At 41.4% G+C, this 26,710-nt stretch overlaps 1 protein-coding gene across 1 annotated transcript in view; it reads right to left on the bottom strand.

Annotated features, from left to right (window-relative positions):
* Positions 1-26,710, bottom strand: part of sorcs3a (sortilin related VPS10 domain containing receptor 3a) — a 159,342-nt gene that overhangs the window by 18,497 nt on the left and 114,135 nt on the right. The window contains exons 8-19 of the mRNA XM_040186967.2: positions 26,209-26,298; positions 25,714-25,893; positions 20,933-21,079; positions 18,938-19,040; positions 17,335-17,411; positions 15,863-15,954; positions 15,088-15,195; positions 13,803-13,920; positions 13,294-13,427; positions 10,556-10,669; positions 8,457-8,628; positions 877-1,063 (exon numbers count right to left, since the gene is read on the bottom strand). Of these exons, the coding sequence (XP_040042901.2) occupies positions 877-1,063; positions 8,457-8,628; positions 10,556-10,669; positions 13,294-13,427; positions 13,803-13,920; positions 15,088-15,195; positions 15,863-15,954; positions 17,335-17,411; positions 18,938-19,040; positions 20,933-21,079; positions 25,714-25,893; positions 26,209-26,298 (1,522 nt within the window). The remainder of the gene's footprint in view (positions 1-876; positions 1,064-8,456; positions 8,629-10,555; positions 10,670-13,293; positions 13,428-13,802; positions 13,921-15,087; positions 15,196-15,862; positions 15,955-17,334; positions 17,412-18,937; positions 19,041-20,932; positions 21,080-25,713; positions 25,894-26,208; positions 26,299-26,710) is intronic.

Raw genomic sequence — 26,710 nt, 5'->3', positions numbered from 1 at the left:
TGTAAGGACCTTTTGGGAAAGTGTAGCTTGTACATGTTTTAAACTGTTTAAAGAGACCACTAAACATCCTCACAAGAACACCAGCCCTCCTTTAGCTCAGTGGCGGTGACATGCAGTAATGTGATCATGGTGTCATTTCACTTACTTTCTTGATTGACCAGAAAAAATATTTCATCCTTGCAGCATTCTGAGACAGTTACATCATGAAAGGGACACATTACAGAATTCAGAGCATATCTTTTGTTCACAACAGGCCCTAACTATGCTAAAAGCATATGGTGCAAATGATTGTTATCACTTTATATACGCCGTTGGTTGGGAGTGTGTCAGCTTGAAGCGTAAGAATGCCAAATGAGTGCCATCAGAATTACCTATCCAGCAGGACACAACAGGAGGGGAGACTTGCAAAAATCATGCGTGGACCGGCAATGCCTGAATGCTACAGCTGCAAACAAGTGATGAAATGTGATTCCCAGGATTTCGCTCTCTCAGAGAATACAGGCAACATGAATCCCCCCTCACACTCTCTCTCTGCATAAACGTCTCGCTCACCATTCATCAGCCAACTAACTAGCCAGTCCTACCACCTCTGTCAACATGCAGTAGCGCTCGCCACTATGGTTTGATTGGCTGCCTGGGGCCCAGTGTGACATTGACGAGTGGTGCAACTGGGCTGACAATATGTCTACCTGTATGCAGCACAATGCTGTTTCAGAGCAAAACAGAGAAGGTGTGTCTATTGATTGGCTCCTATTTCAACAATCAATTATTTGGTAGAATCTTTTCCAGCTCAGCATGGGCCTAATGTCTGCATGAAGTGCAGTCCCAATCAAACCAAAAACACCAAAAAATCACACATGGAACAGCAGCACTTACATGTGACGTGCAGGAAAAGTGTTGTAGAATCATAACCCAGTGTGTTCTCTGCCAAAGCTGTGACACGGAAAATTCCAGCAGACTTGTAAATGTGTTTGATCCCCTCCTCGGTCCAGCTGAGGTTGGAGTAAGAGACGGCTGTGCCATCACCAAAATCCAGTTGGATGTTGGTGTGCAGAGAGTCACCCTGAAACACAGCAGGAGATCATTCGGTTACAAATAAAAACAATGCACCATCACTTTTGCAATTTAAACCACCTCGCCGTCACAGGGCGATTTACAGAGGAGCAAAGCTTTGGCGAAAGTCAGATAGAATAATTATGTCACCTAACATGTTAATTTACTTTGTAAAATTGATATTACAGCACACAAAATAAAATAAATGAAATTAAATAAAATGCTTTGGAGTGTGTTTGAAAATACTTCAGGGGATGCTTCAATTTCTGGAAAGAGCAGATGTTTTTTTTTCATGATATCAATTTATCAGGTGTAAATGAGAGGTGCCACAGTGTGAGTTTTATTAATGCTACATTTAGCATTTTGTATTTAGCTGCTGCACTGCGCTGCTGAGCCAGACACCGTATCTCCCTCAGAAATAGGTAGAAACCAAAAAGAGAGCTAAATAAGAGTGGACTTAGGATGCTTTGACATTCAGTCCATTTGAACAGTTTGCCCTGTTTGTAAGGTTTGTTTGCCTTGTGTTAACTGTCAATCAAATCCACACCAAACAACTGAACCAAGATGTTGGTCCCAGTTCACTTCTAAATGTTTGAAGTGAACAGTTTTGTTGTTCTTTATTTGTAGTGTGGAAAAGCAAATTAACAAACCACAGAACTTGACAGCAGATCATTTAAAAACAATTTCAAAAGCTAAACTGCTAAAGCTGCTGTACCAGACCAAAGCTGTTACAGCTGATGCGGTTGTATCCAAAACTACAGCTTAAAAAGTGTGGGACAACAATTGTCAGCTGCAAAATACTACTGAACAAAGCAAGCAGGTGCTTTTGAACGGTGAATCGTTGATGACCACCAATGTTGCTCACAGTCCCATAAGCTTCTGTGCTTGATTTTATTTATCCTGTATATGCTTCCTTCAGGCAATGTTTTCAGAAAACCCTGAGTAAACTGCCATTGTTATGCAAACCTTACTCAATTCTATCTGTCGATCAAGCCGGATGAGACTGTTCATCTTGTTACACTAAAAGAACATCTTTGGGACATCAGGACTTGGATGACCAAGAACCTTTGATGTTTAACTCAGACAAAATGAAGATTATCTTGAAAGGCCCAGAGCGCCTTCAAAGTCAGTTTTCCGGTGATGTAGTTTCTCTGGATAGCATTGCTCAAGTAGCACTGTAAAGAATTTTGGAGTTCTCTTTGACCAGGATGTGTCCTTAAACTCTCAGATAAAGCAGACTTCAAGGACTGTCACTTCCTTGGGATCCCAAGGTGTTCCAAAGCCAGTGTGGGGATGTAATCCATCCACCTAGTCCTGGGTCTTCCCAGGGGCCTCTACCCAGCTGGCCGTGCCTGGAACACATCCCCAGGGAGGTGCCCAGAGGTCATCCCTACCAAATGCCCAAATCACCTCAACTGGCTACTTTCAACACAAAATTAAGCTGGTCAGGCGCTGTCTTATCTTAAGGAGCTTAAAATACCATATTGCCCTACGAGAGATCTCTGCTCCATCAATACTGGTTTACTTGTTGTTTCTAGTCTTAAAAAGTCGGATGGGAGCCAGAGCCTTCAGTTAGCTCCTTCTTTGTGGAACCAGCTTCCACTTTCAGTCCGGGAGGCAGACACAGACTTTCCTCTTTGTTAACGCTTATAGTTAGGGCTGGCTCAGGTTAGCCTGGACCAGCCCTCAGATAAGTTGCTATAGACCCAGACAGCTGGGGGATTTCTGGGGGACACACTTAAGTTCCCTCTCCTTAAGAATTTGCAACTCATTATATCACTTTTACAGCTTCTTTCCCGGAGTTATTTAAGATGTTAAGATACAAACGCTTTTAAAAGGTAAACAGAAAGTGGACCAGAACTAAAACAAACAAACACAAAACACACACAAATGTGCGATTTTGTTCCCTTAGACTGTACCCAATAAACTCAACGACAAGTTCGCATGCAGCTTTAAACGTTATCAGGTGACAAAAACACGACTAAAAATGATTACTGTTGCTATGTAACTACACAACTGTTTTAAATAGTTATGTTGTTTGAATGTGGTGTTTCAACTGGTATCTGTCAGGGCGAGGCCATGCCTCGTGCCTGTACGCTGTGGTAAGGGCGTGGCTCTGGTCTGAAGCCTATTCAGATGACCTGATTAGAAGTCACCGCACCTGCTCAGGGAACCAAGCTGCCTCCAATCAAGAAATCACCCTGCAGTATATCTACCCTGGTTCTTCATCCACTCGTTGCCAGATCATTGTTTCAACCTACCTGATAGTGACTGCTCTTGGCTGCTCCATTGAAGAGGTTTTTGTTTGTTTGTTTGTTTTTGTTTGTTTGTTTGCCTGGATTTCCCTGCTATTCCCTAATGTTTCCATATCTGTGATCCTGGCAATGAACAAGTTCCCCTGTACCTCCTGGTCTCTGCATTTGGGTCCGCCACCACATACCGTAACAGTATCTGCTTTGTACCTTCTGCTGCTTAAGACCTCTCTTGATTTACTTATTTTGAAACATCCACAAAATCGGATTCATAACCTCAAGAAAAGAAAAGAATTTCCCAGTGGATATTCCAGGAATACACCAACTGCCCACATTCAGCTGCTTAAATGAAAAATAAACCTAACCCTTTGGAGTTGATTGAAAAAAACACTACACAACCCTTGCAGCTTACAATGGCAGAGCCGCTAACCCGATAAGGTTTTATACAGTAGATTTACTAGATGACTGTAAATTGAACCATTTGTTATCAGGTGGATTTACTCAAAATGAGGAAGGTGACCCCACCACCACACGTTTGCCATTAAAAAGTGGCAGTGAGGAATAACTCAAGGTATGTATATCTTTGTCATTGTATGAGGATTGTGTGGAAAAGATGATTTTCCTTCTCTTCCTCTGAAGAAAGTGCTCTCTTTCTCTGCAGGTTAAAACTGAAAAATTAACATTCTGCTTCTGGTCTGGATCATTTAAATTGTAGAATTTCACAAATCACTGTTCAAGGAGTCAGTGCAGACAGCTGGTTTGTAAAGATAATTCATGAGTACCTAATTGTTGCAATCAGCTTTCATTTCTCTAGATGTCTGTAGCTGTAAATTATTTCATTACATGAAATCCTGAATGTAAAAATAGAGTTTCAGAAAGAGGTAGAGAGCATTTTAAATGCAGGCTACAGTGTGTGTGTGTGTATAGGCAGCGCACAACCCTGTTTGACTTGGCATGGTATGCAGGTCTTCAGCTGCCTGCACAATTTCCTCTGGGGATCACATCTGGCACGATCCGAGGATCAGTGCACAGTGTGAGGGTTGGGGGCTCCAGCTGCCACTGTGACCAAAACTGTGCTCGAACTCCCAGGTCGGCGAACTCCCAGCCTCCCCTTGGCACATTGTGGGGCGACGCTACTGGGATCTCTATTTGTAACAGCATCTTTGCATTCCACCTCTGCCAAAAAACACAATAAAACAAAAGTAACACACCAATTGTTCATTTTCTCTTCCCAGCTCCTTTGCTCCTTCCATCGCACCGGTTTCTGAATGCACTTGCTACGGAGTGTGAAATCATGGAAGTTTTTTTTTTAGGCTTCTGGGGTATTTTATGTCACTGTGCCTGGAAAATGATATTGTTAGTAGAGGAGAGGAGAGAGAACAGCTAAGAACAGAGCCTGACAGTGCAGGGATTTTAAAGAGCTGTAATGAGTTGGCAGGCAAACAGGTTTCTGGCCTTGTGGTGCCAATGTCACTCAGCTCTTTTCCCTGTCTGCTGCGTTCATGTTTGCTCTCTATACCCGATGGGATCCACTTATCTGCATGAGACCGATGCCGACCCGTCTCTCTGAATGTCACTCTTTGTGTGCTGCACCTCCAAAGGCTGAGCCAATCCAAAGACGTCATGGCTGGATCATTTAGGCTGGGACATTGATGTCAGGTCACAATGAAAGCGCTGTTGTAAGGGCTGAAAAGGGTTTGGATACATTTGGCGGCATTTGTTCAGGTGTGTGTTAAACCTGAAACCACCATGTCAATGGGCGGAGCAACAAATACCGTTAATAGACAGCGACTGTTAATAAATTGGTTTGGTTATTTCATTGGTAGACAAAGCAGTAAGGATGAATATACAGACCTCTTGTGGATATTATACCATGGTTGAGATAAGAAACCTTTTATCAATGTAAATAAAATACAATGGCTTTGAAATAAACATCTTTACTGAAAGTTTCATTAATTCATTTATATAAATTTTTTATATTTCACAAAAAAATGTACTAAATTGCTGTGTGTAATTAGGTTAAATGTTTAATTGACGAAGACAAAGTGTATAGTTTTACTTTTAAAATATAATTTTTAATACTTCTTTAATAAACACTGACTATCATGATAATGCTTCAATATTTGTATTGTTTTAGTATGATTTAATTACAATTATTCTATTCAAATCTTCCTGGGAATAGATTTTTGCAACACAACTTTGGTTGTACACTAAAACTCCAAATTCTACATCAAATTCATCCATTGTTATATTATGAAAATGAATACTTTTTGGATTGTGCATTGCAAATAACCTTTTGCTATAATTGTAATTATTAAATATACAGAAAACTAATTTATTCCAAGTGAAATTTCCAAAAATCAATTTTGAGAATACAAATCTAAATTCATCATAACAAAGCTAGAATTATGTTGAGGATAGGACGGATCTCTTTTTTTAACGGATCTATTATTTCAAAAGGATGCGCCCATTTTTCTTTGTACTCGTACAGTAAAATATGGTGTCTGGGGAAGCTGCAGATTTCTCTATTCAGTAAAATATTATTTTAAAGGGCATCCATGTAAGTAGAGAAGTTGAATATAAAAGTGTAGAAAATAAGGCAAGCTAGGGAAAAATAATACATTTTTACTTGGATTTGTATTCAACATGTTGTCAGAAACATAAAGCAAATAAATGCTAATGTTTATCTGAATGTGGCAATAGCAAAAGTGTGTGTGTTAAAATGTTTTGTGAGGGGATCTGAAATATGTGTTTACTGCTTGTCCTACGGACTCCACGAGGTCCAGAGATAATATATACATCACCTAATGGGCCTTTATTACATTACAATACATATTACATTCCTGATGTCCACAGATTATTATTCATGAATTATATAGGGAATTTTGGACTTGAATGAGTAAATAAATGGAAAGCCGCGTTAGCTTAGTTCACTACGTGCCGCTTTTGATGTTTACTTCGTATGGAGCTTGAGTTTGAAAATGAGCACTAGTTAATATTTTAGGTGGGAGTCCTCAGTGGCTGAACCTGTCATGTCGGATTACAGCGTTTGCTGGCAGGAGTTTTTATCTAGCTTTTCCACTGGGGGAGAAATAAATTCCACGAAAAGATAACATGAGCAAGAACAACTGTAGAACAGTTTCTCCCAAATGTGACTTGAGTGTGAAATAGAGAAGTGATTATTGCACTGGGGAAGCTAGGTAATGTGGCAATGGCTAAACAAATGGGGACAATACATCAGCTTAATTACCGATTGACTGAAATAATACGTTATTATAGCTTTATTAGCTTTCATATAATATATGGAAAATTAGAAAATTCCTATAACACTCAAAAGAACTGCATACACGTCTACTGAATTTTTCTCTGGTGTCCATAATTATGTGTCTCTGATGAAAGGACAAAAATGAAACATGCTCTCAGCAGTGTCTAATCAGTGAAAGGGAAAGGGAAAGGGAAGCCAAATCGGATTCAGGACAACACTGAACCAAGAGGTACGTTGGTTCTCAGTTTGTTGTCTAAAGTGATCTGTTGTACGATTATAACAAAATGAACCAGTCCCAGAAATGCAGACTCAGGTGTTGTTTTTGTCTTGACAATTGTGCTCTCTTAAAAGCCTGCAGCTGAAGGAAATGTTCGGTTGTTTTTGTTTAGCTGTGATTACCCACATCACTTACAGATCACTTTACGTTGAATTTGCACCAAGAACACATTAGGTAGAACGATCGCAGAGATATAAAAGAAAGAGGTAATGTTCAGACAGCTTTAGGTTCTGGCTTAAAAGTGTAATCTATGTTCACGAAGCCTGCGATGATATTTAGTGGCTTGAAGACTCTAGTGCACGTTCAGATTTAAAAAACGTTGTTGTGGGATATGATAACTTCCGCAACACCACAGGTCACAATGCTTGGTCGATACAGGTCTGCCGGGGGATTTCTTAGGACACACAGAGCTCCTCTCTTTTCTTCTCTCTCCTAAAAGAATTCACATCTCATTAATGCACATCACTAATTCAGCTTCTTTCCTGGAGTCTTTGTTCTTTCTTGCTTCGCAGGTTTCCATGGATCCTGGTAATATGTGGACCCTGTTCATTACTCCCGTCATGGCCCGCTGACACCTACCGCTTCTAACACTATTATTAAATCCATTACAATTACTGTCAACATTAATGCACATCACTAACTTTGTTTCTTCTAACGTCCATGTCTGAAATGAATGAGCCAGTCTTTAATCTGCATTTGTCCCTGCATGAGCACATTAACACATACAGTACCAATCAAAAGGTCGGACACGTTTTCTCATTTAACAAGAAGGTGTGTTCAAACTTTTGGGTTTGATACTGTATAACTAAGAATATAATTTGAATTGTGATCCTAAAAAATAGTCAACTGTTTGGCAATTAAATCATAAGGAGCCTGATTTCAGCAGCTCTTCACAGTCCAACTCCAAAGAAAACAGAGGATCAATCCATTCGGGCTTTCAATCCATCTCCTTACTGTGGGAGAAAAAATCACCATTTATACAAAGGTGCACAATCAAATTTTGCTGGACCATCATTGCAGCCTCTTTGTTGTAGACTGAGTAAAGCTAAATAACAACATTGGGCAACCGTTTTATAATCGAAGAATAATTGATTAGAGCAGACACGCGCACACACACACACACAATCACTATGAACCGCAGCAGGGAATCAATAATAAAACGTTTAAAAAACATGATCTGACAATAGATAAGACTTGACCAATCTGACAACTATGTAGATCATTAGATCGGGGACGTTATACAAATAACACAATGGACAACTATGAACAAGAAACCGGTCATGTCTGGAGAATTCCCCATCCTCTTATCCCCTCTCTCACCCCCACAGCTCCAATTCAGCTTTGTTCAGCTTCTTATTTAAGTCAAACATTGCTGTCTTGTCTCAGTCGCATAGCTTTTATCAACCGTTTAGTGTTGCAGGTGTTTTAAGCAAAATAAGAACTCCCTAAAGCATAGGTGGAGCTCAAAAAGAGTTAATACTGGAAATATATTTCCTTTTTTTTAAAATATAAAATGTTTTACATTATCAACTGGATGTAAGCATAATTAAAAAGCTGTTAAAAACATATTCAGCCAGACCAGTGAAGCAGCCATGCTGTCGGTTCTCACCTCATCCAGATGAACGAAGAAGGTGACATTGCTGCCCAGGTTGGCAGTGAGTTTGCCGTCTTTGATGGTCAGCATGAGTCCTTTCGGAGGTCTGTTGGGGCACTGTTGCTTTCTTGGCGTGTACATTTCTTTAACTCCTTTGGTGCAGTTGTTCAACACCACTTTGCGATACCTTCAAGAGATCCAAAATTAAATGACTTTATTTCCCATTTTTTGACATTTCTACCTAAATCTTAAGTTAATTAAGTTAATGCACTCCTTTCATTTTAGAATGACTTCCCCAGGTGCTTCATGAGCTTTTGGTTTAGAAATGTTGAAATCAGCAGAGTGGTGTGTCAGACCAGCTGTTCGGGCTTCCAATTGCAGAAATAAACTTGATGACAACCGACAACACAAGCTGTGCCAGAGGCTGAGACACCTTGCAAAGCATAATCACATCACCAGAATAAAACCCATTCAATTGAGCTTTGCATAGTGTTGATTCCCTGGTTAGCCTCAAAATAAACAAAGCACACACATATAAACAGTAAAGAGAATGGAGTAAAATCAAATGATGACCAAAATAAATTGTTGTGGGGTGAAGAATATATTGTTAGTAGTGTAATCAACAGCCACCGGCTGTCGAGGTGCTGTCCAGCATTTTTGGTGTACAATAAATGGCCCTTTCCGGGGAAAATGTAGCCTAAATGAATCTAGAGCTATAGTTGTTGCTGTCTCCTTTAAATGTGCTTTATTCCTGCCTCTGGTGTCCCATGCTCCACCACCCCAGCACCATCCGATTCGGCACCCAACTGCATCTCTACCCGACCCCAGCAGAACCTCCAGCACCCACCACCAGTGTCTGGACTTTGCAGGGGGGATTCATATATGGCTGCTGCTAAGGGCAAACACAGCGCAATCTCAAATCCCCCCGCTGAGTTTAAGCGCCAAATAAGTTCTGTGTAACTCATCATCCTGCATAATACATGTTAACTACTAGTCACTAACTTGTCTCTCCTGATTGGAATAGGAGAGACGGCGTTCATCCCACTTTGGATGGAGCGGATCTCATCTATAAAAGTTGAGTTCATAAGATGACATTTTAGACAACATACCTTAGACACCTTACATTAGAACAGTTCTCCACCCAAAACCCAATAGAGACTGTGTCTGCCCCAAGTCCACTACATAATAGAAAAAGTAAAAAGAAGAGTAGTTCTAAAAAATACAAAATAACACCACCGCCGCGTCCATGCAAAAGAATATCTCAATAATTATCACATATCAAAGTTGTAGTGGTATTTGTATTAAATCATAACATTTTAGACAATCACATAGATTTGTTTTGACTTACTGAAACCTGCTCTGTCAAGAGGAACATGCCAACTTAAATAAATCAACCCCCCCTAGTCAGGATTAAGCCTCTTATAGGGCTGGCTCAGGTTTGCCTTGGACCAGCCCCTAGATATGCAACTATAGGCAGAGGACTTTCTATAATAGACAGCTCCTCTATCCTCCTCTCCCTCTCTATTTGGATCTGTTTGCCAAATTAATGCGTCTTCAAAATAACAACATTTAGCACCGGTATCTTTGGAGAAAACTGGTATCTTTGGAGTAAACACCTAATCCATTTACCCTGATCTCCTCTTTCTACAGACTTCATACTACAGCACCTGACTGACCCCTTTACTTCCCTCAACCAACTTACAGTAGCACTTAGTAAAATGAGTATAATGACTTTACCAAATTACAGTTTTTGAGTAAATGTGCTCCAAACTTCTCACATACTGGAGATCAGGCTGTTAACACCTTTGGGACTTGAGATGCAATTTTGAAGACTATTTATAACATTGCTTACAAGTGTATTTTTGTGGATATTATTTTTAAGGATGTATCTGGCTATTTGATGCCCACATTCTTGGCCAACATGTTAAAACCAGGTTGGGAACAGTCACTTCTTGTCACACAGTAACTTATCCAGTTTTAGCAATTTTAATAATATTATATCAGCTCTCTTTATCTGCTCTAAAATCCTGTTTGATCATCCCAGAAAGCACATCCAAAACAAGCGTGTTTGTGCACAGAAACAAAAAAATGCACATAAACCAAACAATCCTCACCCCGTGCTGTTGAGGTAGTTTTGACCCTGGCTGCAGCTTCTGGAGACAGTGGAGGGATTGAACCAGAAGGAAGGCCGACAGTTCCCGTCGCTGCGCCGCTCATATCCGTAATCACTGGTAGAACAGACACATCCACAAGGCACCTGGTCAATATCAGCATGTGAGAGAGGGACACAAGGTACAGTAACCAGGGGCTTGACTGGCTAAAAGATGTACCATTATAAAGCATTGATTAAGACCATTGTTGCCAGATGTGCCAAAACAGTGTGAAGCACTGCATGGAAAACCACACTCAGTGGATGACCAGCTCTCACTCAGCTGCTCGCGCTAGCAATCAAAACATGGTTTACATCCAACAAACTGAAGTAAGCAACTGTCCATTCTAAAAATGATCATGATATTGAATTACCAAATACTCACAAAGCCAGAATGAATAACCAAAATCATAAAGGCCAGTTGCTGAATAGGCTTGTTCTATTTGTGATAAGGACAGTGTGAACTCTTCATTAACAAGTTGTCAAAGCAGAATAGTTACACTGGCGCCTGTGAACTTTGAGCTAGATGGTGAGTATGCTGTCTTTCGGACAAGAAAAGCTAAAAGCTATATCCGGTGTATATATTAAGTGTGCAACAAAGGCTAAGTTAGTAAAGGCTTTATGTATTTGAAACTACATGTTTGCACTTAATAAATGTCAGGATAATATCAGTTGAATTAGATCAAGTCCATAATAAATGTTAAAACAGAACAAAAATCAGGTCTGGTAAGAACTGAGCCTTTGGAGCAGCTACATGAACTGAGTTGGGAAGAAAGTTTGGTCACCTTTTGATTACTTCAATTCATTAAATAAAATGGAACTTTATTTCCGTGACATTATGCCAACTGTGTCACCTCTTCGTCAAAGAAACACAATGGTTTCTGGCTTAGAGCTCTTGCTGCAAAACTTCTCACTCCTTAAGATACATTTTAGGAATTGGGATGTTGCTGATAACGAGCCTTAGGATTTTAGCAATGGTGACAAGAAACGTAAAATGAGAAACACCCCAGTTGAGGAATGACGAAAGTATTATGACACAAACTGCCTTTGTATAGCGTCTTCTGACCATTCAAAGACCTGCTTACTAGTGTCCTTCACCCATTCACTGTGTGAAGGACACCGACATGGGCTGCCAGACAACCAACTATTGATCTTCTGACTGCAAGACCTGCTTTTCCCCCTGTCCCACTTTTTTTTTATCTATCAGTGTTTATTTTCACAATGTTGTTTTGTTCGCTTAGTTTGCACCAAAGAAGCAAATTCAGCCATCGCCACTAATTAAGGGGAAAAGAACATGTTTTCTCTGAGCACCTCTAGAATGTTCACTGCGAGGCCCGTCCACTTTGAGTGGGACACAATCATAACTGACCCAAAGTCAGCTTTCACTTCTTGACAGTTTTTGACACTGCTATAAAGTGTGTATTCAAAATATATGCACGACAAGCTTTGCTCTTTGGTGAATCAGCCTCTTGTACATGTAAATACAATAAGATGATCAAATTGACATTTTCCAATTGTTTCATACGAGGGTAGTGAGTATACTTCTGCTGAGTAGTCACGCCACAAGTTATGTTAAAAAGACAGCAGCAGAAATGAGACTAGTCACATGAAGAGAGCTAAACAACTTTGCATTAGATCAATGAAAAACATTTGTCACTCTACAAAAACTAACTGCTGTTTGTTGGGATGGCTTTTTTCTGCTCTCTGTCATTACAAGATAAAAAGCACAACCATTTTGGGATTTACATACAAATTGAAACTCTTTACACCCAAACATATCGTCTCAACCGAATTGCAACCCTAGCAGGCTAGAAGGAAGACCGACATTATGAGCAAATCGTGCAAAGCGACCCCAAATTCATCCGATTATTAGAAAACACACAGCAAATAGAGTTAATTAAAGAGACACATGAATAGCATATTCAACGGATTCCAAATGCATAGCTGAACAATTAGCCTCAAGCTGAAGAGTGGAAATGGTGCTTGCAGAGGACAGAGCTGCATGCTAATGCACTATTGACCCTCGGATCACAGAAGAAAACACTCTGTTTACTTCTCATACACAACATATTTTACATATCATTTAGTGATTCACCAGATGCACCTCTACAATTTCATCTGTGTGGGTGTAAAACAAACCAGTTCATTTCTCTGTCTCTCTATCTATCTAGATGGATAGATGGATAGGTAACTGTGGATGTACATCTCAAACATGCATTTTGTGTCCCTGAGCTTTCAACCATGATGCTTAATGTATCCCTCTAATGTCAGCTTTAGATGTGTCAGGTGTCTTACATGCATATAGTCTGGTTCCAAAATACATTTGATTTCCTATTTCATGAGTTGGGAGTGAGATTACGTTGGGCTGGAAGCACCTGAAAAAAACAAACTTCTGCTGAAGCAAAAACGGTCTTTTTCAAGACGTCGCTGTTATACAGAAGCTTTGAACTTGGCGTAACATTTAATGTGAAAAAATAACCACATTTGGCAGCTGGCCAATAAAAAAAGAATAAAGTAGCAACACATTTAACGATGAGTGAAACAACCCTTGATTTGAAAGGCGTGAAGTCTTAATGTGTGGCAGTGCCGGGGAACAAACAAGGTTGTTAATGAAGCTCTCTTTTGCAGACAATGCAGAGAAACGTAATCCCCCTCGATGATTACTAGGGAAGAGCTTTTGTAGAAAGGGCACGCACATCTTACCATTCAAAGTCATGAGCTCGACAAATACAGGACTCAGCTGAAAGGATACTGGAGTAGTCCTCTCCCAGCATGCAGTAGTTTCCAGGCCTGCGCTTCATGTAAATCTGTTTTTGCCCCATCACACATGGCTCCCCCTGTTGGCACAATAAATACTGTGAGTGTTCAGCCTTTCCCCCAACATTATATTGGGGGGCGCCCACCAAAAAGTCTCAAAGGTTTCTCTTTCCATTTAACGCCACATCACAACCGTCATTTAAATTTAGCTTTCCTATAGAACAGGTCTAACTTCTTTTATTACACAAACTGTCAAGCCGCGAAGTGCACACAAACACATACACACATATGTGAGCACACTAACCCCAGCGGACAGAAAATGCCCGTTGGAAAATGTGTGTCCATCCGCAGCCCCCCCTCCCTCCCCAAAGCTGTGAACCTAGGAGAACAACTGCTGTTGATTCTTTTTATAGCGGTGGTACACAATTCACAATATATATTTGCATGTTTCTTACCTGGTTGTGCAGGTGCCAGGTTTGATAGTCTTCCTCTGTGCATTTCCTGCTGAAAATGGACTTGTAGTCGATCTTGATGAGCTGCCATTCAGAACGATGGCTGAAGTGTCCAAAAAAGCTGCAGAGGTTAATGACAATGTGTCAAAGCGCCAAAGTAATGTGGCACATGCAGCTAGGGACAGGCCACTGGTGACTACCAAATTATCCCTTTGTGATAGAGCTAGTTATTTCTGCAACAGATGGACTAAAAAATCATTATTTTATTTCAGCAGTGGGGACATTTACAGCACCGTGGGTGAAAGTGCAAGAGTCAGCAAAAAAATAAAAAGATCCAAAACAAGAATCCATAATAACTGAAAGGACAATAATATATGAAGATAGAATAACTATTATACTTGTTATTGATAGTGTTTTCAAAAACATCAAAGCTAAGGGGCATTTATGATTGGTATACTTGGGATGCTTGGTGGTTATTCTGCTCCGGCTTCGGTAAGGTTTGTCTGAGAGAACTGAGACAGGCACCACGGTATTCAGCGTTGTCTCGGTTCCGTGTTTTTGTTGTTAGCTTCTAGCTTTGATTAAAAAAAAGGTGTACATAAGCACCGCAAATGTTCTGGGCTAATTTGCATAACAGATTTTCTAACTTGTTGGATTTGAGTTTGGAGCATTTTCAAACAGAGATTGAAGCCAAGGTTCTTCTGAACGGTGTGAAACATTCATATTTTTGTTCAGGATTAGTACAGAATATTCCTGTTGGAAGTTGGTTCTGGATCCGTTTTTGACCAAAATGAACCTGCTGCTGGGGCAGAATAGGTAGGAACTTTGAAAATAAGTCAGTCCTCAACGTAAAAAAACCTGCTGTGTAGCCAGGCAGAACCTGACATAGACTACTGTAAAAGGAGACTCCTTAATATCTAGATAGTTCTTGATCCAATTGTCTTGATGGAATCTAATCAGAACAGCCTTACAGCCGCATTGCGTCACATCGCGTCAAGGTCTGTCTGATCACAAAATTCAGAGTTTACCCACCTCTAATTTCCCCACCATAGCCCTGCAAATATCCCCAAAGGGCTACATGACCCATTAAATGCCCTCAGAATAGTGCCTTATCAAAGACTACATTCCCCAGAGCCTTTGTCATCCTTAAAGGTCGGCGATATTTTGCTGAGAACCAAAGCCAAGTGCTAAACAGAACAACAAAAACAAACATTCAACCTTCACTCAACCCACAACACACACACAAATAAAACTCTTAATCTGTCATCCAACCTTTTTTTGGACTTACGTCATGATTTGGTTTTCGGCCCCGGCCTCCACCAGGACACCGTCCACGAACAAAGGCACCAAGGAGAAGGTGTGCTGGGTCCACTGCCTCCCCTCGTCAAAGCTGACCCTGTGCATGTGAGTCAGAATGCATTCCCATCACAAACGCAGCAACGATGATGGCCCGGAGATAGACGCTGTCTATTAGAGTCTGGTTGTGGGGGATTTAGTCCACCATCAGTGCAATTTGTTACTGTAGCTTTGGATAACTTTCAAAAGGCTTAGCCTTAAACGGATATTGAAAAGACAGACTGTGTGGTTATCAAAGACACAGCGCTAAGAGAAAGTGCCAAAAAGGCAAAAAGAAACGTCACAGGTCCTGGTCTGCACACAGGTGAAAAAAACAAGACAAGAATAGAACTGTTTCATGTTGAACTGCAGAGGGGGAAGAAGACAGCGAAAAAATAAAAACATTGGATAGCTTTCATCATCAGGCTGGGCTCTATTGATTCTGACAGCCTATCAACATAGGTGCTGAAGTGAGAACAACCAGGGGTACTCGAGTCTATGTGAAGAATGCCTGCCCCCCCTTGACTTGAGCTTTTTTACTTCTCCAACACACGTAAATGGGTTGGGACGGAAGACTTTTTTGTTGGAAAAGCAACTGGGCACCAGATCTGGTTTAGATTGGATGAACCTGCACCCTCAATCATGAGGGAAAAAAACAGTCAAAAGACAGCAGAAGAAAATGAAAAAAGCAATTCACAAAAATATATATTTTTTCTAAATGGACATACCACAAGTGTCTGGTTGGCACAGATGGCTGTTTGACAGCAACGATGGCCCCCCCTTTGTCCAGAAACCAAACGTTGTGTTCCTCTTCAAATATCTGAACAGAAACGCAGAGAAATTGTTCATTAGAGAATGCAACAAGCAAAATATTACTTTCATGATATATTAGAAACGCTGACGGCAATGGATCATTCTCTGAATAACCTCTTAGCAACTATATAGATTTCTGTGAGTGTTCTCTGAGCATGCTCGCCCACTGACCAATCACTGATCCCCACCGTTCATACGGGGAACTCCCTCTCCTTTGTTTTTCTTACAAATGGCTGTTTTTTTTTACTTTTTACTCAATTTATTTACGCCTGGTGTCTTTTTAAGGTCATGATGGACCGTAACTGGACTAGGTAAATGGGAGATGATAAATGGACTGAATAGCCCTTTTCTAGACTTCTAACCACTCAGACCATTCAAACGCGTTCATACACTGATGACGCTGGGCTACAATGCAGGATGCACCCCGCCAATCAGGACCAGCTCCTCATTCATACCCATTCATGCAGGAAAAGCCTGCAGGAGCCATTTTGAGTTAATTGTCTTGTCCAAAGACACGTGGATGTCTGTGATCAAACCGCCCCTCTTCTCATACAAAGAGACCCTGCTCAAACCCTGCAGCAACAGTCGCCCCCTGGTGTAAGGACACATTTTTTCGATTTGAAACAGTCAGTGAAAATGTTCAAATTTAGCTGCTTTTAAACAGACATTTAATAAGCACACACTAGGAATGGGCCTGTGAGATCTTGGTGGCTAGAGAAAAACTATGGCAACTGCTCTACCAATAATGCTGCGTGGGGGTGGCATTGGAACTGTGAGTGAGCGACTAGCTGCACGGTCCCAGCTGTGTTCCTCGATGTCAGAGCAATCAGAAATACCCACAAAGACACCTGCAACAGAAACTGCTGGTACGTAAAGCGAGTTAAACGATCAGACCCAGACCTCTCCAGGGAGTATAAACTTTTCTTTTTGATTTGTTTTTTTTATTTCCATAGCTCTATAAACCAGTACTTGTAATGGTGTCATGCAAATGGCTCTAAAGTAAGCTGCAAACATCAGCATACCTGGCTGTCTAGCTTAGCTCCCTACAGTCGTTCTCTAGCAGTCCATCTAAGGCCAGGACTTAGCTGGCTAGAATATTGTGTGAGAACGATGCATACAACAAAAAAGTAAAATCTGGACTGGTACACCCACTGTATAATATCCCCAATAGAATAGAATTCACTATTCATTCACCTTATTTACACCTGTTGTTTACCAACTGTGAGATATAAACACTTTTATATGGATATTTCTCTGGATTTATGCTTCTGAATTTGTTGCCATGTGCCGATCACCAAGGCAAATCACAATATGTAGAAACCTATTTGGCAATGCGACAGATTCTGATTCAAGTTGTGATTCGGATCGATCCTGCTGTGAATCTCACCTGTCTCCAGCTATTGCCAGCATCAGATGATATGAACATGCCAACGTTGTTGTAAGACAGCTCCGCTCCAATATTTCCTGCAGAGAACGTACCAACAGAACAGTGACAGAATAAATCTACAGATCACAATAACACATGCTGTGATCACTGTGCTGTATTCACGGTTCAGTGTGTTGTCCTCAAAGATTGAATAATACAGAGAAGTTAAGACAGTTAATTTCCACGGATCAAATCAGGCATCATCATTTGAGACCTGGAGGCAGTTTGCAGTGTTACAAACACAATTCCTGTGAAGCTTCTTTTCCTGCAAGTGTGCAACGAGTGGACGGACTTCTTCCTCTGATCTGCTCCACTATCTTTGCCATGGCTCAGTGAACGGGCGTGTTTGATCTGGATGGTGTTTGTCATGTTGGTGAGATGATCTCTGCACCAGCGGACGTCTTAAAAGGGCGCAGTCTGGATAGTGAATCCCGGTGTCAAAGCAAAGGCCCATCCAACACACGCAGACACATTGTGCAAGCATTATCAGCCGAGATGTATGCAAAGACAAAACAGACAGATCCAGATGGAAACACGTGCATGGTCACACACATTGACATTCTGACTTTTATCCAGCGGGAGCAGGCCGATAAAGGGCCTGGAGGCGTGGCCCCGCCTAGAGCGCTCTGCCTTAAGCCAGAAAATAAATAACTAATGATGAATTATACAATTTGTCAATATTTCTCTTTGACATATGGAATGTCCCCAGCAATATCCATAAAAAAAAAGATATTTGAACAAAATATATGCTTTTCCTGTATGTCTCCGCAGCACTGGGGCCACGGTCAAATGGCCCATAGGAGGCGGATCTGTGAGGCAGTTCAGCCAATTGCTGATTAAAGATAGAAATGTGTGACATACAAATTAGCCAACCAGCGTCCTGAAATAGTCAGCTTGCCTATATGATATAATTTCATTATACGGAATAGTATTGTATGATACTAAATATGACTTTGATATAAAGATGATATTATACTGAATTGCCTTTGAGGGTAAAAAGAAATGAGATTGTCAATGTGATATTTATTCTCTTTTCATCTTGAAATAAATTAAATATTCAATGCAAAGTAGTAATGCTTTTTGATACCTCCTTTTTTTGCTTTAAATCATAATGGGATGTTTGGTGAAATGTATTAGAAGCCCCTTTTCACCGGCCTCCACTGCTTTTATCTACTGACTCTGCCAATGAGCCCAAACATGTCTGTTTTTTCTCTAATCATCTCTTTCAACTCTTTCCAGTGTTTTCACACTTGCTGGCTCACAGACACTGGACTACTGTTTTTTCTTATCAATGGCTGGGCCGTGTGACAGCGAGAGAGGTGGAGGAAGTGGAGATTCTGCAGAGCGCCGTGCCCTGTGTAGCTCAAAGAGGGCCTGAGACAGAAGCAGAGGTGAGAGGGCTGCGAGGGACTGGAGGATCGCAGCACAACGCTCCATCCAAAGTCCCTGGCATCCATGATTTGTACTACAAAAGAAGAAATACCTTTTCACAGAAAATCCCCACAAGGCCGCGAGAGTAGAAATAAGTTCTGTGAAGGGGTTTGTTGTGAGTCTCGTCTCTTACCTGTGGCGACTATGATGCCCGGTGCAGTGGCCTTGGTGGAGATTGTTCCTGACAAGTACGGGTTCTCGGACATCTGCAGTTGGAGATGAAGTGAGCAGAAGGGCTGCAGAGGAAGAATAATAATGTAAATGGGGACATTTCATCAAATACTCGATATGAATAGATGTTTGTGTAGGTCAGAAAAGGATCATATTTGGCTCCTCTTTCTGTCTCATATGCAGACTCATTCACATCACATGCCAATCAGAGTGGATTTTCCTTTTCTTGCAGGCGCCTTGAGGCACTAAAACAGCATTTCAGTTAGACACAGAATTCATGACAGAAAAAGCTAAATCCAAGTGAAAATTTAAAAATGTGTCGCTTTTTAGGTTAAAGAGAAAATGAATAGATTTAAAAAGTGGCTTATTCATGTGCAAAGTTAATTTGCATATAATTTCATATAAATGGCGTATCACTTATATGAAATAAATCAACTGTATTCTCGCTGGAAAAATCTGAATCATGAAATCCACAATCATTTATGATTATAGGGTCGGAAAGAAATTGTAGAGCAAAAACAAAAGCATCATAAACGAGCCTGATCCTTCGTCTCCCAAACAGAACAAACTGTGTCTTCATTTTGCTAATTGGATTTAATGTGTCATTAATACAAAGGGGGATGCAATTTACATTGAATGAAGCCAAGTCTCCAGGGCACGCACACAACAGAACACAATTACATTTGTTCACAGAGCAGAAAGAAAGTTGTGTCTGCTCTCATCCCCGCTGCAGACAGCGTCTCACGCTGGTGTAAGGACATCAAGGGCAGCGGGACTGAACAGGGTAATCAAAAGGAATCCACGGCAGTAATTAAAATGTCACATGAATGCACAATCACAGGGAACCTGAATCACAGCACACGGCCGCAAAATCATCTCTTAAACAGCACGGAGTCGTGCTAATGTCTCCAACCTGATTCCTCCCAACAGTCGCCCTGTGAGTTTTAGTTGGAAGGAGGCCCTCTAATGAGCGACGACTCTTTGTCGACGCATGCGGCGGATCTACATTATCCGTTGTTTACCATTTAGACACAGACCATCTCATATTAAGGTTTGCTGCTGTATGTCGGAGTGAAAGGCTGCACTAATCTTTTATAGAACCTCTTCTTTTAGTTCTTTTTTTTTTTTTTCAAATCCGCTTGTTTTCTTCAAACTGCTTCCTTCATGAAGGGTTTATGAGTTTTATTAAAGGCTTTGCCAATGGATAATACAATACTTTTTAGTTTTGTTCCAGAGGCATTACAAATCATTTATAAACACATCTTTCTATTTGCCAACAACTGATTGGATGGATAGTTAAAATCAATGGATTTCTGCAGCTCACTTCAAGATGGTCAGTGGTAGAAAACAAGAACAATCCCCATGATGGACTAAAGAGCAAAGAGCTTAACCACAAACTGGTAAAATATGCCTCAGTTAATATCACTGACAAAAACAAACCCATTGTATACATCTATAACCAATAATCCCCACTGCATGATCCATTGATTGATGTTTCTCTCATCATACCATTCAGCTGATGCACTACTACACCAGTACACCACCTCCTGTGCTGTTAAAAAATGTTACAACATTAGCTATCAATCAGGTAAACGATAGTATTTTTAAAGTTGATACAGAAAAGAAGATATTCAGCACTTCCCCTTAAGAGGATGGTGATTATTGAGCTTATAGCTATGATTTGACAGCACTACAAGCAGATTATATACAATGGCTGCACAGGCTGGGAAAGTGTTCTACATGACACTGACAGGGAATCATTCAGTTGCACAGCGGAAAACACTAGAAAAGAATCAAGTTCAATAAAGAATTTAAAAAAAGGACAATTGAACAGTGTTACGTTGACACTTGAGATCCACTTTCCCCCCAGCTGGCTTTGACAGAGATTCTGCATTTATTTATTTTTGTCGGATCAACAGAAAGGCTTTTGAGCTACAGTAAATGTGCAGGATCTTACCAGTATGCAATGGATGTCGTTGCCATCCAGGTCAGTGGGAGGAGCCTGCAGGAGCCTCCACTCCCGGCCTTTATTGTAGGTCATGTAGGTCTTGACCTGGTTGTCTCGCCTCTTGTTAGCAATCAGCATGCCTTTAATTCCTGCGACCTGACGGACACACACACACACACAACAGGGTGAATCTCATTTGTACCCTCTAAAGGACGTGAACCTCTCCCATTACTGCTTGCTGCAGATGTGATGCTAGCATCAGAGGGGGCATTTTGTGCGTACAAGCTGAGCTAAATGAAAATGGTGTGCTTATCCTTCTTCTCTGCAGCTGACAGTGTGGCAGACAACATCAACAGAGACGCCTGCATTATTTTATTCTGTGCTGAGTTTTATCTGTAATTATATCCTAACACACCTCAGTAATTCTGACAGCAAAAAAATAATCGCCGCCGAAGGGTGACACCTTGTCTTTTCAAAACAGCCCAAACGCGCACACAAACACACATGTACACACAAATATACACACGTCTCTCTTACAAAATCCTACCTCCTTGTTGGCTCTCAGGTTTGAGACTTATTCCTTAAGCAAACCAAAGCGCGCTATATGCATCGGTGCGAACCGAGTCACTTGGAACGGTTGCCATAGTGAGGGGCTCAGGTCCGTCCCTGAAGGCAGCACGTCCGTATAAGTGGCACTAATAGGCAGCCCATTTGACATTGTCATAGAAGCATGGCGCTCTGGATGGATGCGGCTAACAAGGGTCATTGCACTGTCATCCAACCCAACATGTCAATTATTTACTGCACCCCCTCTATGACATCCGCATGCACCCACACACACACACACCTCTGCGCACACACAAGAACCGCGCGTCACAACCAGCATTCATTTCCCTCCACCCGTCACTCCCACAGCCCACACTCTACATTCTAGACAACAAAGTGAAGGACACAGGCATGGATCTCCATTCTGCACCTCGGTAATGATGTTCCAAAGCAATCCTGCTGAATTCCGGTGAGTAGAGATAAAAAAAGAGGGGAGGACATGCACCCAGCATGTGACCAAAGACAACTATGTTCAATAATCTCTGCTGCCATCAGAGAAGCACGAGCCAGGTCTTTGACCACACACGTGGTAAGCTGTGCAACCTCTTTCATTTATTATTTTTAATGGTTTCTTCCAGGCCTGTTTTAACATAGAGGACAACACCTCTTGAACTCGGTCCCAGCATGCATCTCTATCTGCTGCACTGCACTTTGCAGAATCCCATTATCAAAAAGCAGGGATTTCTCCCTGAACTCTATTCTTGAATCTGTGAAGTTAAGAGTCAATAAAATGGAAAAAACAATAGCAACAATTAACTCTTAATTATCTCCTGTCATTTTGTTTGCATTTCTTGGTTTCAGAAGCGACGCGTACTTCCGCATGCGTTAAACCTTTAGGCCATGTTTTACTTATAACCCTCCACTGGAGTGCCTGGAATTCAATATTTAATGCTATCCTCCTCAAAGCATGTTTTCCTCTTTGAAATGATTTATTCCCCCCTTATGGAGCACCAATGACTACCATGGGCTCCAGAAGCTTTTCCTTTTTTCAATGCTGATCACAAGTTCCTGGAAGCGTGACTGAAACATTTAATTTTCAAAAGACGAAGCTAATCCGTTTTTAACGATAGAAAATCAATTTAAAGATCCGGAACCAGAGCATATTTGGGATCTTTGTTTGATGAATGACCACCACTTTAATCAATTGTCAGAACTAATATGTTTAAAATGAAATATCTGCTTCATTTCCACTGTGTACTAAATTAATTGTTTTTTTTTGTGGGGCCACTTTTTCCAAACTTAAAACAAAGCAATGACTTAACAAAGGTTGTATGAAGTTGTTGTGGCCAACCGCTCAAATCCCTTTTACCCTACATGTCATCATTCACACCCATTCATACACTGATGCTAGGAGCTTCCACACACACAACCACCTGCACATCAGTGACTAGCATTCACGTTTAGTCAGAGCTACTGGGGCTATCTGGGGCTAAGTCTGCCCGCCAGCAGAGCTGGGATTAAACCGCCGGTCCTCTGATTGCCCAATGGGTTTCAGAAACAACTTCCGAGGAAAGGTTTCTAAATCATTTGGTATCATTCAGGCATACTCACAGTTTATACAAGTTAGTAATCTGAGCGATAATAAAGTGTAACAAACTGCTGATTGATATTTTAATCCGCTCATACAGTTGCATTAGCATTGGAGTTTTATTTGTGTTCTTGGGAAATAAGTCCAATATTTACTCTCAAAGGAATTATCTGGATCCACAGTTTGTTTTCAGGTCAGCCGCTATGTTCGTATGTCTGTATGATGAGCGGCCGCATACGGTCAGCTCTTCTGAGCTGCTGCGTCAGACCAAAACAATGTGCTAAATGATGCTAAAAGAAGCTAGAAAAGGGCTGTTGTGCTGGAGGGAACTACACAGCACAGTGATCAATCTCTGTTCACTGGTCAGTACCAAAGAACACATTCTTTTCAATCAATTGCTGAAACTTAAATATTGATTGATTTGGCGTGGAACTGGGATCCTGCAGAAAGCTACTGCATGCTCACTTTAAAAACTAAGCGATTTGAAAAGTGCTGCATTCACTGGCTTGTTGCTGCTGCGGTAGTAAGTCGCTTTTCTTTTCAGAGTTACTGATTTTCATAAAACTGAAATGATCACATTTGAAGAGAAAGGCCATTGGGCCAAATGTTCAATATATCAAAAGAATGGCAGCCAATTGGAAAACTCTCCTACTCAGTAAGGTGGTGACTTTTATTAAACATAGGTCAATCAGCCAGTAACTTAGATGAAGCAATTTAGCATTTTACAATATATTTCATGGCTCATTTGTTACCCTGTCGCAGCATTGTAGGTTTTAGAAGTGAGGAAAGACAAAAATGTCCAAGATAATGGTAAGTATTAAAATGATGATCATTTAATACTCTTGAAAGACTACAAACCACTTCATGTGGTCAATCAATCATTCATAGCCGTTTCTAGTGACTCGCAAAAAAAATATTGAGGATTTTTGATGGCGTAAACCCAAACCAATCAGAGGGACGAGTGAGGGGAGAGCCACCTGCTTAAGTACCTCTCAGATTGAAAGGAACGTTAGAGGTTGAAGTAGACCCTCCACAGATAATTGGTTTGCAAAACAAAGGCCCGTGATTACAGAATGTGCCCTTATCCAATCTGATTGACGACTTAATAATTCCTCCAATTCAGGAGATGATTGCGCGATTCTCTCTCTGGAAATAGCATCATTTATTTCAGCGGGAGGATGCAGAGGGGCCCTCCGGCAGGAGACACGGCGTCTAAGTGGAAGAACAAAACAACTTCCAACTACTTTGCTGTCTCCTTTGTGGAACATTAGGTCTGTGAGGTGCAGTTTGTCTAACAGTAATAAATGGAATGAGTTCAGTATCATACATCTTACTCTGTATAGAGGGTCGGACTGCAGCGTGTCATCTAGCTCTTGTTTAGGTTTTCATCAAGAACAAATCTGTGACCGTGTGACAAATATGATGAAATTGTCGCCTCATTTGGTGCTGCACTGAGCGGCCTTTACTGCTGCATGGTGAGGGAAGCTGCTCACGCACACCCTGTGCAGGAGAGGTCAGGCATTATTAATTACCACACTGCTGCTGGCCAATGTCTCCCTTCTTTCACTCCCTCAGTCACACCTGTGAGCAACGGACTGATACACTAGGTGCACTGGTGGGTGGTGAAGGAGGGAACAAACACATACAGTGGCTAGTCAGTAAGCTAACGAGGTCATTAAACTCCAGTGGTCCATGGCAGTAAGCGTCATATGTCTGCTGTCTGGAAGATGGACGACGGCGGCCTAGAATGCAATCCTGTGCGTCAGACAAGATTGTGTAAAAAATACACAAAGGTAAACGTGCACAGATCACCCTGTGTTACCCTGATCCCTTCCTTCATGTGAGGAGACGGTGCACTACCTCGACCGACAACGTCAACAACCACCGAGTGGACCCAGTGGAGCATTTGGCAACCCCCAGTTGTTCCTGTCTACAATTACGGAGAAGCAGTTGTTAGCAATGACAGTCTTCATCGAGTTCAGCAAGGCAGGGTTCGTGCACTGCTCTCACACACTGTGTGGTGTTACAGATCTCACACTTCGACCAACAATGGCCCTGAAATATCTTTGCTCTCAGGCGGAGAACTTGTGTCTAAATATTTGGTCAACGTGTTTTTTTCCTTTGTGAATTATTGTGATTGGCTGGCATTTTTACACTTCTGGTTGGGTGGGCTGTGTCCGTCTGCCCAGCGATTCGGCAGAGTAAGGCTTAGCGAGGATCCCGTCATGGGACAATAACTGGTCCTCTGAGGTAGGCCAACTTGGGACGGCCCGTGGTGAAGGTTGCTCGTGGTCCGACCAGGAGCTTTACAGCAACCCCACCTTTAATGTAAGGAGGCAATAATTGTTCTTATGAAGAATGTCCTCTAGGAAAGATCACAGGCAACAGAGAGATTGTTTGGCTCACAAGTGTTGTATTTAGGCCCTTTTATGGAATCACAAATTAAAGCTGGAAATCAAATCCACATTTAAACTGAAGCAATCAGAAAAAAAAACTGTTTCCACACAATTGTGTGTTGCTGGATGCATGTGCTTGCACATTATGGCTGGTCTTAAGAAGCAACGAGAAAGCAATCGTCCCTGTAGCTTGATTTCAATCGATGAAAAACTCATTGCACGTACTCGCCCGAGGCTGCACAGTTTCATCAGGTGCCTACCTCGTACAGATCCAGCATCTGGTTCCCTCCGATGCCCCTAGTGGTCTTGACATTTTCCATGGCCAAGGTGAAGTAGATCCCTCTTGTATCAGACAAGTAGAGGTTATAGGTGTCGTTCTGGTTCCACTCCTGCACCGCTGCGAATACCTGCTTCTCATCGGTGCTGACGATGTGCAGGTCCTATCAGGCAGCGGGGAGAGATTAACAGGGGTTTGAGTGGAAGAGGAGAGGTGACGCTTTAGAACAAGCTGACCTCGTGGGACCGGTCATGAGATCAATGCTCAGGTGTGAATAGAAATGGTTGCCGATATCCAGTAATGTATTGAGGCTGCCTCTCAGTGTGGGTCCAAGACTAGGAGTAGGACTTTGAAGGAACATGTCTGCCAATTTCCCCATTGTGACGGCTACAAATCCAAAAGATCTCAATAATAGGAACAGGGTAATTAATTGACTTAAATTAATTCTGATACTTAAACAAAAAATGCTGCAACTTACCTTAGGCAGGGAATATTTGGGCAGTTTAATCTGTATAAACGAGTCCCTCTTGTAGGATACATAATAAGATGCTCGTCCCGATGTAGGAACCTACAACAATATGAAAGTACAATTCATTTAATACGTTGTATATTACAAACAGGATTTTAACATCATCTTTTTTAACAAGTTCTCACTCACAACTTTAAAAACGGGCGTGTGGTCATTGGTCGTACGTGTCTACGCTGTCAAAATCAATTACCAATATTGTTTTAAATTGTTTTTAGGTTCTGAGGTACTTAGCTACTTTTAGAGACACAGAAAGCGATGTGATCTCTTCTCATACCAAAGAACGGGTGCCTGTGTTGGTATCAGTCGACCCCGATCACTGACCAAGTGGTTTGATGAGTGGGGGGTGAGAATTGTTTACTCTCTCACCAATTGTCTCTCATGGCAGTGATGGAGCTATGCGCATGAACAAAGTAACCGATACACTTTCACATTTTCTCCAATCAATTAAAGC

Source organism: Gasterosteus aculeatus, chromosome 9 (genome assembly GCF_964276395.1).
Source record: "Gasterosteus aculeatus chromosome 9, fGasAcu3.hap1.1, whole genome shotgun sequence".
NCBI classification, from domain to species: Eukaryota; Metazoa; Chordata; class Actinopteri; order Perciformes; family Gasterosteidae; genus Gasterosteus; species Gasterosteus aculeatus.
This window is presented reverse-complemented; position numbering and strand designations above follow the sequence as displayed.